General features: G+C 38.3%; 1 protein-coding gene across 1 annotated transcript; it reads right to left on the bottom strand.

Moving 5' to 3' along the window:
* Positions 1 to 10,014: 10,014 nt before the first annotated feature.
* drd1b (dopamine receptor D1b) lies at positions 10,015 to 11,334 on the bottom strand. The gene has a single exon (XM_053490808.1). It carries the CDS (start codon positions 11,332 to 11,334, stop codon positions 10,015 to 10,017), a length of 1,320 nt encoding a protein of 439 aa, XP_053346783.1.
* Positions 11,335 to 15,449: the final 4,115 nt, after the last annotated feature.

Below are 15,449 nucleotides of genomic sequence, written 5' to 3'. Positions count from 1 at the left end.
AGTGGCTCCCATTTGACTTTGTTTCTGCCCACATCGAACGAAGTTCGCTTCTGCCTGTGGTAGTGTGCCACAGTGTCCCTGCAAATACAGCATGAATACTTGGTGAAGCCACCTTAAAGACCCATTAGGAATGCCACCATTTTGAAGTCTGTGATCACCTCTCAGCGGTTGTCCTCATACTTCGAAAGCTGAGTGAGCCAGTGGAAGAGATGGATACATGTTTCTGTTATGAAGCAGCACAGCATTGAGGCTCCTGCATGAACTGTCAATGAAGAGGCGCCAGTCACTGGGGTTACAGGAAATTCCAGTTGCTTTAAACAAACCAGTCACATCTTTGAAGAAGCATAGTTTATCTTGAGGGCTTACAAAGCTTGAAAAATACTTGACGCTTTCTTTGATCTGCTACATGCACACTATCATCTAGCAAGTTTTGCAATACAACATGGTGATAGTGGATTTTCTGCAAATCATTAACTTCAGGGGATAAATGCAGCAAAGAGAATCTTCTTATTTGTTCCTCCTGTCACTCAGTCTGTCAATTTCCACCCCAGGCACACAAGATAGGCTGTAGCAAAACCTTTTTAAGCTTCAAACTAAAAAGGTTAATGTACACATTTCATAGCAGAAAAAATCATTTTTTTCACAAGATCAGTTAAGAGTAATTACTGGATGAGTCCAGTAAGGGCTGGTGTGAAAGTTAACATGAAGGTTTCCCGGCTGTCACTGTATGTCCTGTTACAGTATGTGCTCCACTGCAGTTTCCCCAGGAGACAGGTACTTCCACAAAAGGTTGTACTGAAACTTGTAGAAGAGGAGGCTGATGATGTTGGAACTGAACTTTTGTAATATTTATGTCTTTATTTGCAAAACAAATCCCTGCTGTCCGTCATCACCCAGATGAGGATGGGTTCCCTGTTGAGTCTGGTTCCTCTCAAGGTTTCTCATCTCAGGGAGTTTTTCCCCTTAGCACTGTCACACTCGGCTTGCTCACCAGGGACGATCTGATAATTCTGACTCAGATTCACACACACTCACATCTCATACACACTTCCATCATTATCTTTTGATCGTGTGAAGCTGCTTTGCGACAATGACCGTTGTTTAAACAAATAATGTTGAATTGATTTGAATTTGGTTAAATTTATGATCTGTGTTTTTAAATTAAGAGTAATTTTGTGTTACAAAACTAAGTAATGTTTTTGCTTGTTTAATTTACAGTCAGCGACTCACTACACACTGAAAGCACCAGTTTATATATTTATTTACTCTTAACCATAATATTTCTTATAATAAATAGCATTTTATTTAAACTGAATTAATCATTTGTCTACTGCAGCTAAGCATGTACTGGTTTCTAAATAGATTTTCTCCACAAAACTCCTGTTTTAAAAAGCTTACATTACCAATAATGTGGTTCTACTAGGAAAAAAAGCTACTGGAGAATGTGTGTTGTTTAGTGCAATGTAAACCAGAAGTTACATTAAGTTTCTAATTAGTGTTCAAAATAATATTTCTTTTAAGTTGTTCAGTTAAACTCCTTGGTTGCTTAAAAATCAGAGACATTTTACATTATAGAGATTAATATTTATTACAGTCAATCACAGCTGTCTGTCACTTGTCATTGGGCCAAATATTATATTGGCATTTCACAAATGCAGCCATTTGATTAGATGTGGAATGAGTGCTGGATGCCCTTGGCTGCTTGAATAGTGTTGTGTTGCCTTCGACTCACAGCAGCATGAGTGCACCAGAATAGAAACATATTCCTGGTGATAAAGGTAAGTGTTAAGTGCCATAAACCTTCCTGACTTATCTCTTCATATCTGTGTGTTTGTGTGCATGCATGCACGCGAGAGAGAAAAAAGTGTGTGTGTGTGTGTGTGTGAGAGTTTGTGTGTGTGTGTGTGTGAGTTTGTGTGTGTGTGTGTGTGTGTGTGTGTGTGTGTGTGTGTGTGTGTGTGTGTGTGTGAGTTTGTGTGTGTGTGTGTGTGTGAGTTTGTGTGTGTGTGTGTGTGTGTGTGTGTGTGTGTGTGTGTGTGTGTGTGAGTTTGTGTGTGTGTGTGTGTGTGTGTGTGTGTGTGTGTGTGTGTGTGTGTGTGAGTTTGTGTGTGTGTGTGTGTGTGAGAGTTTGTGTGTGTGTGTGTGCACATGCACTGAAGGAGCTAGTTGTGTACAGTAAATTACAGAATGAAATGAGACCGGTCACAAACTATAAAATTCTTGCCTCATAGCTGCTCTTATATTATTAATGATTATGTCACATGTCACATGATATCTAGGGTTAGATAACATGTGACATGAAAACTTACATGAAATCTGTCTAATGAGGTACTGAACGGTTGCATAATTCAATTCAATTCAATTTTATTTATATAGCGCTTTTAACAATGGTCATTGTCTCAAAGCAGCTTCACAGAGATGAAAGAAATTGAAAAAAATAAATAAATAAATAATAATAATAATAATAAATAATACAAAAATAAAAATAAAATAATAAAAGCCTTTACAGCTAAATTAATATATATTATATAAAAACAAAAAGGAATTAAAACACACTGGCTGTCTGGCGTCTGATGTATCAGATTTTTTGGGATCCAGGCAGACTTACAGTAAATATTGCAGTTACATTTTTCTGGTCTTTCTTACACAAATAAATAATCTCTGCTTGTGGTTTATTACACACATTACACTAAATAGTATTAAGTGATTTTTATACAAAATGACATGACTAGATGTGTTCCCATGTCTGAGGCTCACCAGTTAATCTTTATATAGAAATACTGAATATAGAACATAGTATTTATATAGAGATACTAGAATTTCTGGAAATACATTTTAAAGAATCAAGAAATGTTTAGATAAATAAATTTATCTGCTTTGTCAGTGTAATCCTAATTAACAAGCCAGAGGCGATATTGGCAAAGAAAGACTTTAAAGGGAACCAGAGAACCACTTCTCATTAGTGTGATACGAGATCACACAACCATATATAAATGTCTTTATTACTGTGTGTAGTGTGATCAGATGTTCAACTGTTTAAGTTATGTAGAAGCTGAAAGGAAACATTGTTGATTTGCGACAATGACAATTGTTAAAAGCGTTATACGAATAAAATTGAACTGAATTAAATTGAAACACAAACATGAGTAGAAACTAGGATGTAAAGCAACCAATCACCTCACCGTCTACAAACCTGAGTGATCAATGAGAGTGAGGAAGACAGCATCTAAACATACCAGTTCACCATAATACTCTACGTCCATGAGTCCCCCAGATCTGCTCCTTTACCTAAGGCTAATCTATTTATAAAAATGCTTGGCTAAATAAATAGGTTTTTAGCCTGGACTTAAACACTGAGACTGTGTCTGAGTCCCGAACACTATTTGGAAGACTATTCCATAACTTTGGGGCTTTGTAAGAAAAAGCTCTGCCCCCAGCTGTATTTTTCATAATACGCGGTACTGACAAGCAGCCTGCATCCTTTGATCGAAGTAGGCGTGGCGGATCGTAAGACACTAGCAGTTCGCTCAGGTACTGCGGCGCGAGACCATTTAATGCTTTATATGTCAAGAGTAGTATTTTAAAATCAATGCGAAATTTAACAGGGAGCCAATGAAGTGAAGATAAGATAGGGGTGATGTGCTCGTATCTTCTGGTTCTAGTGAGGACTCTCGCTGCTGCATTCTGGACTAGCTGAAGCTTGTTTATGCATCTAGCTGAACAACCAGACAGTAAGGCATTACAATAGTTCAACCTAGAGGTGATAAAAGCATGAACTAGTTTTTCTGCATCGTTTAGTGACAATATATTTCTTATTCTGGCAATATTTCTGAGGTGAAAGAATGCTATCCTGGTAATATTATCTACATGAGCTTCAAATGAGAGGCTGGAATCAATAATCACACCGAGGTCTTTTACTGTTGCACTTGATGGAACAGAAAGGCCATCTAAAGTTACAGAGTGATCTAGAATCTTATCAGGATTACGCAGAAGGAAATTAATTAGCATCCAATCTCTTATGTCCTGCACACATTGCTCACCTTTAGTAAGCTGGTTTTTCTCATTAGGTTTTGCTGAGACATATAACTGTGGCCAGTCTGTTTGCAGGTAAAAGTAACGACTATTCAAACTCTTGTTACTGTTTTAAAAGTGTAGAAATAGTCTTTTTGAATATTTATTATATTAATCCCTAAATCCCTAAAATAAAAGTCATATTATTTATTAGAGAGCATCAGGTAAGTGTGCATGTCGTCTTCTCTCTCCCCTTTAATCCAGTCTCACTGCACGTTCTCATTATGCTGCACCTAATTGTGTTACATGATCCTTTGAATGCATCCACCCACACATTGTCTTTAGACCAGTAATTATCTATAATTGTGTTGCCTCTTCAACCAAACATATTATCGGATACACTTTGATTTCTTATTTAAATAATAAATGCATGCATATTCTCACTGCTTCCAGATATTTTTTATAAAAACAAAAATAAATTAATATCAAAGCATTTAATTGAACAAATTACTCCTCAATAATCTCATCTAATCAAAGGCTCTGGAACATCTTTCTTTTTAAATCATAAAACAGCACAGTGTTAGTACAGTACATACTCTCATTATTATCACAGTGATGAATATGAAAAGTGCCTCAGCAGTCCATCTTGTCTTTTTTAGTTTTTGCCAGGGAAAATCCTGGTAGCTTTTCATTTTCTGTTTCAATAATTTTCCAAGAAAAACAAAACAAACGAACTGAGTTTATTTAACAGGCTTGAATATAAAATTGAGGAATTACAAAATGTGTGCAGTTGGATTTAGTTGTGACCTGGAAGTTGAAAGTGGTCTACAGCATTCATCTGTTTCTCCTTCAGTGCAAGCGACTCGTTTATGCTTCACGTGTCATCACGTGCCTTAAGGTGAACTTCATCTTGCTTAATAGTTGTTTGCAATTCATTCCCTGTTTTCCCTGAACCATTATTTTAACTAATACTGTAAATCTCAGTTAGGACTGTAAACGCCCAGGTCTTCAGGGGCGTTTGTTCATTAGACAGGAGTGTATTGTTTTTTTTATTGTGTGTGTGTTTTGTAGTAACACACATTTATTAAACCTGTTCATTTCTTGATGTCTTCTGTCCTTTTTATATTGTCTAATGAATGATTATTGTATGTTCTCTTAATGCCACATATATGATTATTATTTATAGGAAAATTACTGTGCTCACAACAAGAGTGATTGTAAGACAGTTATGTATAAAATGCACTGATGACCTTCAGTCCTGATGACCTTCAGTCTTTGCTCCATTTCTGCATGCGCTCCTTGCTTTTCTGGCTTCAGATTAAGTCTTGGAATAACACTTTTGATGTGAAAGGCAGTGAAAAAAGCCTTTTATTAAGTTTTAAATTGCACTTTCTTATCTGTCACTGGCAATTTAGATGATAGCACTTTTGTTCTTCACTCCTGGACTGCTGTGTTTCCACTGTGGATCACTCTTTTGCTGTAACACTCCACTGTGTCATGTATTTTAGCCTTCAGCAAGGGCAAGGCTGCTGTCAGAAACATTATTTCTGACTCTGTGTGTGTGTGTGTGTGTGTGTGTGTGTGTGTGTGTGTGTGTGTGTGTGTGTGTGTGTGTGTGTGTGTGTGAGAGAGAGAGAGAGAAATTATTAAAACAAACAGGTCAATTGCTCTTTGAAGCTGTAATCCTATTATTATTATTATTATTATTATTATTATTATAATTCTTGACCAACCTGCAGATTAGAGGGAAATTAAACAGCTGTTCAGGGAGAGCAGAAGGAAGACTGTGTTTTATATAGAGGATATTTTTAGAGTCCCTGCTGAGAGTAAAATCAGGAGCGTGATTATATAAGCGCATTACGGTTGTTTAACATCCGCTTCCACTACAGCGAGTGCAGCCGCAGGCCTGTCATTAACCTTCGCTATATCATTTATTCACCGCCTGACAAAATTTACACTACATACTTTACTGCAGTTATACACCCATGTGTGGAAATGGTTTGTTTACAAACAACAAATAAAGATATCAAGATCCGACCTCAGAGGGCTCCACTGGTGGGGGAGTCAGGAGCAGCAACCTTCACTGAGCTCATGACTGTTATCATTCAACTCATGAGCGTTTAACTAACAGCCACAGCGATGATTAATAGTAGGAGCACATTAATGATAATAAAAATGATTATGGCTCGGTTCTGACCCACCTCTCCCACAGTGATCTGGCTCATAACACCGCATGGAACCATGGCCTCATGAGAGGGACAGGTCTATAAACCCGTCCAGAACTTGTGTTCTTTAAAATTCTACATTTCAAATTCAAATTCTATTTGTCACATACACAGTACGATAGGCAGTGAGCTTAAAAAGGAAATAAAAGCTATATGTAAGGAATAAATAGTAATAAAAAGAAATACGAAAGAAAATAAATTTAACTAGTAAAATAAACTGTACAAATAAGGGCATAATAAAAATATTACAAAATATAGAAATATAGGAATACAGGGGGGGGTATATATAGACATTTAAAAAAAAAAGTGGCAATGGCTTTGCAAATATGCATGAAAAGTGACTTAAGAAAGTGTCACACCCCATCACATTATAATTATTATTAGTCACATCTTTGCCACGAGTATAATTCTGCATTCTGTATAACATTAAGTTTCTTTAGTTTATCAGTAATTTAGTGTAATGTGGCCATGTGACAATAATAACGTGACGTCTGTGATATTAAAGTAACATCTTTGCTTTACCAGCTTAAGGCCTGATATGTTCTTTATTATTTTTAAACATCTGCAGGTCTCTGGTTTAGTAAAATCTGTAAATATAAATGCAGGTTCTTAAAAATCGCTCAGTTCGGGTGCTTGAACACCAGGTTTGCTGTGCTATAACAGAATCAGTGTCCTGTTTGCCTTTACACTGCACATTTACTGCTTATTTAGTGACTTAAGTGAAATTATCCTACAATGTGACCCGTTAGCTAAACGCCATCAGCGTAATGGAGAGCAATAAATAGGTCATTAATATATTGAGCAGAATCCCTTATTTACATAAATGTGTTCAAACACAATGTACAGTAAAATGTGTTAAAGCCCGAAACCTCTCATATGTCCTCCTTTGTGGAAGTGCATTACGTAATCACTTGCAAATGATATATTTAGCAGTTCGTCTGATGGAATGAGTTTATAGATATTTTCTATATATTCAGACATTAAAAGATGATGACAGATTTAAGAAATATTGGTTTCAATTTTACACACAGAGGCCGATTTTCAAAAAGAATAAACCAGAAACATGAATACTGAGAAAGCCGTACTGACTTTTATTTTAATTAGGAAGGAAAGACTTGGTTTTTAAACTAAACTGTAAAGAAGAAAGTCTTAGACGTTTGATGTTTGTGTCTGTAGGACGTTTGTATGTAATTTAAACCGTTTGCTCTTAACATTCCAGCAGCACAATATCGAGCCACGACAATGTCTTTACTCCATCGACAAATCAATATAGCATAAAGATAAAAAAACACTTATGTTTACATCTGTTTTCAAACGATGTACAACATCACGACCATTTAGTTTACATTTACGATAGCGAGCTAGCTTAGTGGAAAAGGCAAGAAACTAAATGGAAGCTGAATTGGAGAGAGAAATAATAATTCTATTTTATTAGAATCTAGAATTTAATATCTATTTTAATATCTAGAATTTTATTAGATTTATTTATTACTATTACTTATTATCTATTATTGGGTGCTGGTGAGGTGAAACTCTGTATGCTGTTTATAAAAAGCCTTCCGTCTGTAACGACTTCACACCTCATTAGGGTGTAAACGGTCCTCAGAGTCCTGATAACGTACATCAGCATCATCGGCAGCTGGGACTCGTTTAAAAGGAGGAATCTGATCTTAGGAAACTAATTCCTCCAGTCATTACACTTCCCTCTTATCACATATAAACAACTCATCTCACAACAATAGACTTTAAAAGAAACACAAAAACATGTTACAGTTTATTCAGTTCAATTCAAATGTATTTTTATAAAAAGCTTTTGGCGCTGGATGTTGTCATAAATCACCTTTACATACATTTGGATATAAAATTTCAATTACATTTTGCATGTGTAGATTTATTTCAATCTAGAAAAAATAATTGTTTTATAAATTCCTTTTCATTTAAAGTAATACAGAGCCTACACGGGTGTGTGTGTGTTTTTTTTTAAGGATTGGAGATTTTCAGTTTTGCAGATGTTTAATCTGTTTCAGCTTATTATCTTATTGTAGAGACATCTAAAGGAATTCTGGGAAATAAATTAAATAAATAAATAAATAGACCTTCAGTAACTGAGTCATAAAACCTGTGATTATTTATCCTAAGATTGTGTGTGTGTGTGTGTGTGTGTGTGTGTGTGTTCACTGTATTTTCAGATTATGGATCGTTAAATAGCACGTTACAAAGTTTTTTACTTTGAATAAATAGTTAATTGCTATAAATGAATAATTTTTTTTTAAGCCTGTAAAAATATAAAACCCAAATTCCAGCACACCCTCTCACAGCCCTTTGTAATAGAAACTCCATAACAATCCTAAACTCGTTCTGATGCCACTCCGGACTGTTAAAAGGAGACAGGAGACATGGCACCGCAGTAATGATGTGAATTCTTTACATGTACAGTATACCTTTTTTTTGCTCCTTCCGCGTGCGCGAGCTCACGTTGGCTCACACACTCTGATTGGCTGTAGCTCTCATCCCTCCCCTCTGAGAGAGCTCGGCCAATCAGCTCTCTCTAGACCTCCGGCTGCGAGAGGTTACAGCATCACCCAGGGAACCGAACTTGCGATGATAAAATTCTGAAAAGCCAGCAGGACTTGTGCTCTCGTGCTACGGATATCAGTGAAACTATTTTGTGGCAGGAAAGTTAAAAACACAAACAATGTGCATTCATTTCCTCCCATGATTTTTTAAAATTTAATTGTGCAGTTACATGTTTCTTTACATATTCTTTACAAATAGTGTTAGCATAGCATTTAGAGTTTGCGAAATGTTTGCAGAATTGAGAGAAAACCTGTTTGTGAACTGCAGTACAACAATAACACTTCTCTTTCATGTGTTTTAAGCGTGTAAGAGCCGTGAATCATGGCAGCACCAGGACAGAAAAGATCCACACACTGTTTTCTAACTGATACCATAGAATATAATTTAAACTTCATTTATATTAGAATTGAACAACGTAACTCCGATTAAAAACACTATTATTGTGCAGCTCTTCTGTATCTGAAACACGTCAAGTGCATTCTGGATCTCAGGGCTGTTTTATTTTCACTGTAAGCGAAGGTTAGCAGTGTGACTGAACACACTGAGACAGTGTCCTGTCCCCACTTTGTACTGTCTTATTGCAGTATAAAATTTTATCCCAATTCTAACAATTCATTTAAAAACAAAAACTGATTATCATCATTATTGCATTGAGGAAAAGAGGAAAGTGCAGGAAAATGAAAAACTGTGTTTATTGCTAAAGTGAGTTTTAAACAAGAGTGTGATTGATATCACCGAGAGGTAAGCTGCTAGTGCATCTAGTAAAACTATTAAACCACAAGGAAAATAATTATGTGGAATAAGTAAGCATGTGGAACTGCTGGCCGCATCGACACCGATACACAGAAAAAACACCACCGACAGAAACTGTGCTGCTCACAGGAAGTCCATGAGAATCACACAGAAAAAGACTTTACCTACAAGAATTTGTTCAATTTGTATTTATGTTTCACTGCAGTCGTTTTTCTGCAACAAACGTGCGCATGTGAACAAAAAGCAAATCATATGTACAGTATAAACTAATGCATTCTCTTTATTCAAGTTGTTCATGCTGTAACTAACCTGTTTGTAAACACAAGCTGTCAGTATTTTGCAGATAGTTCTCCAGATAAAGTGCTTCCATACGGAACATTCCTACAGCTTTCACTTTGTCCAGATCTCACTTTCCTCTGTTTTTTTTTAATGCGTGATCGCTGTGCCATCAGCGCTCATAAGCCAGAAGTTCAGGGAGGTAGGAATTTGCGCTGGGGTTGATCTTCTCCAGGGAAATGTCAGCATTGCTGTCCATGTTGTCTGACACATGATGAGAGAACTTCTCCAAGGTTTTAAAATGAGAATTCTCTTCCTTCTTCTGAACTTCCTCATCCTGACTTAGTATGCTATGAGGTATCACACAACTGCGATTGCTACCACCTTTGGGGATGAAGCCCTTGTGCTGACAGTGTGAGCCGTGCTTGAATGCTCTGTTCTTGCTGATGCTCACAATCTTAACAGAGTTGCTGCCAGGGCAAAGATGTTGGCATCCTAGAAGGCTAGAAAATGCTTTGCGGAAGTCAGCATTGAATGCGTAGATGATAGGGTTGAGTGAGGAGTTCGCCCAGCCAAACCAGACGAAGACGTCAAAGGTGGTTGGGTTTATGCATGGGAAGTCTACATTGGGTTCACAGAAAGGCGCCAAGCAGTTGAGGATGAAAAAAGGCAGCCAACAGCACACGAACACTCCCATGATAACAGAGAGGGTCTTGAGGACTTTGGTTTCACGCTTAAAGGAGACCTTAAAGGAGTTTTCAGACTCTATGCTGCTGCTGTGATGATTTTTGGCACTCTCTGCTGCTCGCTCCAGGGCAGATATCCTGCGGATTTGCTTCTGAGCAATGCGGTAGATACGAGTGTAGGTGACAATCATGATTGCTACAGGAATGTAGAAACTGATAAGAGAGGAGGAAATAGCATAAGTTCGGTTAAGACTGAAATCACAGTTTCCTGGTGGAAGTTCAGCGTAGGAGCTGTTAAGTTCAGTGTAACCTGCACTTTGTGCTTTGTGCCAGTTCAGCTGTACGGGAATGAAGGAGATAAAAACAGACAGGGTCCACGCTACGCTGATCATGATGAACGCCACCTTGGGGGTCATTTTCCGCTCATAGCGAAATGGGCTGGAAATGGCCCAGTAGCGATCTACACTAATGACACACAGGTTCAGGATGGACGCAGTGGAGCACATGATGTCAAATGCCACCCAGATATCACAGAAAGCGCCAAAGGGCCAGAATCCCACCATCTCAGTAGCCGCCTTCCAAGGCATCACCAAAATGGCCACCAGCAGGTCTGAAATAGCCAGCGATATAACAAAGTAGTTGGTGACTTTGGAACGCAGATGTCGAAATTTCGTAACCGCAGCACAGACCAGCGTGTTTCCCAGCAGAGTCGTCAGGATCAGGAGAGAAAGAAAGCAGCCGGTCAAAACCCGCTTTGATGAATCATGCTGCACTGAACTGAGAACCGAGGAGAAATTTACATCCATGGCTTTTCAGCAGCAACATCACCCCATAATTCCAGCAGAAGTCTGAAGTCTGACGGCCGGGTCACAGGAGCAGGGTGAAGTTTAGAGACTCAGACATCTGGATCATCACTCCAAGCTCACTGTAGCAAATATAACACAAACAAACAAATAAACAAACAAATAAACATCCTTTACCCTCCAGAATGTTTCGCCCGGGTCTGTGGGACCTGCTTGGATTATTTAAAGAATATTAAGGAAACAAACCTTAAACCGGCGGCTGGTTTGAGCTTCAGCGCTTCATCATCGATGTGGTCTATTGATCCGGAACACGAGTCCCTCACACACACACACACACACACACACACACACCGCTCCTCTGTGTATACCGGAGTGAGGCAAGTGAGGTCGCGCGCGCGTCACAGGAGTGAACCATCAGATGTCCGCGGGAATGAGAGAGACAGAGACAGGGAGAGACAGACTGTTGTCCTGGATAACCCTGTCCTCACCGTCCAGGTACCATTAGACATGCAGCACTGTCCCCTGTCCCCTGTTCTCAGAAACTTAATCTCACTTATTACTTCAGACATTTTAAATGCTATTCCACATGAATCCTGAGATCTTTGGGTTACATGCCTTGCAGCTCTCTGTGTGTGTGTGTGTGTGTGTGTGTGCTGTAAGACTGCTGAGTGTCTCCATGAGGCCACCTGCTGGACCTGGACCCTTAGAAATTAAAAGATCATTTAAAATAACTAATGAACAAAAACAACACAAAAACATATCATAATTAATCACAAAATCACAGAATCTATGACTATAAAAGCTAAAATTATTTATCATCATTTAATTTATTATTATTATTATTAATATTATTATTCAAAGCACACATTCATATTTTAAAGTGCATATGGTTCATTTATGATGTATATACTATAAGTCAAAAATATGGACAAATTCTAACCCCAATGTCGTCCCTGATGTTTATTTCTCTCTAAAACAATACTGAAGGCGACCACCATTTTTAAAACAGTGTTCTTGTTGTTGTTACTTAATTGCCTAATGCCATTTGTGTTATAGTTTTGGGGGATAATCCAGTATTTCTGGTAAATAAATCTGAACCCGGGGCCTAACATGTGACTGGTACCGTATATATAGTTAAATAATAACCCCTCACCAGTTCAGAGTGTCCTAACCCAGTGGTTTCCAACCCTGGTCGTGGAGAATTCCCCGCACACTCAGTGTTTTCTCAGCTCCCAACACGCCTGATTTAACTAATCAGCTAATGAACAGTCTTTTCTAAGTGTCTGTGGTAGAGCAGGAAAAACCTTACAAAGTGCATGACAGTGGAGGAGGTATTTTAGGACCAGGGTTCGGAACCACTGCTACGTTCACAATAAGAAATCAACTAATTTTCCTGTAGAACTTTAAAGTAATTGCTCTTCAAAAGCACAGCGTCTGTCAATATGAAAAACAAGGAGTACGTTTTTATACTCAGAGATACTTTGACGTATGTTGGTTTCATTACTTTAAATTAAAAGTAAAGTTAAAATTATAGGTGTTTTTTGTAGAAAGTTGCTTTGGTTGTGCATGAGCTTGCGGATACTTGTTTCACACTTTTAGCGTGATTACCGTAAGTATGTACCGTAAGTATGTACCGTAAGTATGTACCGTAAGTGCGGCTACTCAAACCGCAGGACTACATTGGGACATACACACATACACAAACGCACGGACGCACCAGTGTGTTAATTATCTTGTCATTAGTCAGGATCCCGGACACTAAGTTTCTTGGTGACTCACTTATTGTGTAATAAGGCCTGCAATATGTCTGCGATAACAATACACATCAGAACCACTAGATGGCGCCGGCCCTTTGATGACATTAGGGTCCATTTAACATATTGCAAGTTTTCATTCAGTTTTCTCATGAATAATTGCCTGAATAACATATGTGCATGTGTGTTGTAGCTATAAATAAATCTAAAAACCCTAGTTAAAAACTGCATCCTTTTGTAATGTTAAAAATTTGAAGATAACTTTGTCAGTTTTTTTGTTCGCTTTTAATTTTAAAAGGCAATCCCAACATTCAAGTGAAAACCATACAGAAACAATTTGGGGGTAAAAAGGGAAACTTTACAAGAACCTAGCTGCATAATGACCCCCCCAATTAACTAATGCCTTGCAGAAGGACATTTGGCTTGTAATACAGCACTGAGAGATTTAAGTGAAGTCGACTTAATAGCACACTGTAAGAATGCTCTTAACATATTTCTTACCCGACACCAGTGCTGGTTCTACAGCGTTACAGTATTGATCATTTTGCTATACATCCTTACTTTGGTCCTTTTTTTGTGCTTTAGAATAACGTGGATGCCTACAAACGTCTGAGTTCCTTCTACATCTAACTCTTCATATTATCTTCCTCAACATGTGTGAATCTTAATGTACTGTATACTCAATTCAATTATTTATATAGCACTTTTAACAATGATTATTGTTGCAATTGTACACTGACTGCCTTGATTTATTAATGAAAATTAATCAATTCATTCTTTTCCTGAAGCTCACAGTGTAAGAGCTGAGCAGTTTGGCCCAGACTGGACGTGTGTAAATCTCCCACCAAACGCTCAGTCTGAATCTGTTAGGTCTGAATAAATTAATAAAGTATTAAATCCTCGAATGAGCGCAGAATTCAAATCTGAATCTGGGTGTGAGGTGTTCTATTTATCTATTTATTTATTTTTGGGTAATAAAATTGAGAATTTTCCCACATCTAATGATAAATTAGCTTTTACTGATAAACAGGAAGTAAGTCTGGGTGTAAGTCAAAATTTTTACAACTAATCTGAGTCAAACCGTAAAAAGAAACTTTTACACTTACACTCTGCTGTTTAACTAATCAAAATGAAACCTCATTTCCTCTAAACCTGTCTCACAATCAGTAGACAAACATGCAATTATGTGCATTTCCTTTTAATAGAACACAATTAATTTCTTTTAAACACACTGACATGATTCCTGTATTAATGATCAGAGTTTTAATAAACAGTCAAAACTGATCAGGCACCAACTCGTCCAGCGCTGAACAAAAATCTGGAACAAGATCAGATGTGGGGCTTCTGTTCAGCCTGTTCTGTCTCGTGGACATTTTAATCCAACCTTCCATGAAGACAATGCAATCAACACCTCATCTGCGTGGTAACGGATAGCAGGGATTGATCTGCACTCATACTGTGTGTTAAGTGTGTTACATTTACATTACATTTAAGTTTAGGCATTTAGCGGACACTCTTATCCAGAGCGACTTACATTTTTATCTCATTACACATCTGAGCAGTTGAGGGTTAAGGGCCGCGCTCAAGGGCCCAACAGGGAGAACCTGGTGGTTGTGGGGTTTGAACCTGGGATCTTCCGAACCGTAGTCCAATGCCTTAACCACTGAGCGACCCCTGACCCCAGTGTTAGCCAGTACAGCTATAACAGTTGATGTTAATTGATGTTAATATGGAGTCCAGTTCATTATTGGAGGCTCAGGTAGACTAGAGGAAACTCCAGTCCTGAACTATTGAGTGACTGCAGTCACGAGTCCTCAGAGAACAGCTGTCTGCATCAGCCGAGGACAGGACCGTCTTCATGGTGAAGTGGAACCAACCCCAGTCACCACACGCATCCCAGACAGACCACACGGGACATCCATGTGAACAGATCTCCAAACAGACGAGGGACACCAGGACGAGTCAGACAGGTCCAGAGGACAGAGGAGGTCTGGATCACTGGCAGCTCAGGAGAGACATGTGTAGAGACAGAGAGACAGGGGAAGAAAGAGAGAGAGAGAGAGAGAGAAGAAGACAGAGAAGAGAAGAGATAACAGTTGGGTATGGTCACAGTTACACAATGTATAATGTGAATATATATTTAGAGCAGGGTGCAAGCAGGGACTCCAGCAGGACTAATTATGACTGTTGTTGATCTTTCACCTGCTCCCGACAAGGGCTCGCCACAGCGGAATACCCAGTCCGCACTACAACTTGGCACAGGTTTTGGTGGGCGTGGCGGATCGTAAGACACTAGCAGTTCACTCAGGTACTGCGGCGCGAGACCATTTAATGCTTTATATGTCGAGAGTAGTATTTTAAAAT

Source organism: Clarias gariepinus, unplaced genomic scaffold, assembly GCF_024256425.1.
Source record: "Clarias gariepinus isolate MV-2021 ecotype Netherlands unplaced genomic scaffold, CGAR_prim_01v2 scaffold_33, whole genome shotgun sequence".
Classification (NCBI taxonomy): Eukaryota; Metazoa; Chordata; class Actinopteri; order Siluriformes; family Clariidae; genus Clarias; species Clarias gariepinus.
Note: the sequence above shows the minus strand (reverse complement) of the source record. Positions and strands in the feature narration are given on the sequence as shown.

What these genes read in the sequence shown, in the direction of transcription:
- drd1b (XM_053490808.1), bottom strand. Translation starts at nt 11,334, where the DNA reads ATGGATGTAAATTTCTCCTCGGTTCTCAGTTCAGTGCAGCATGATTCA.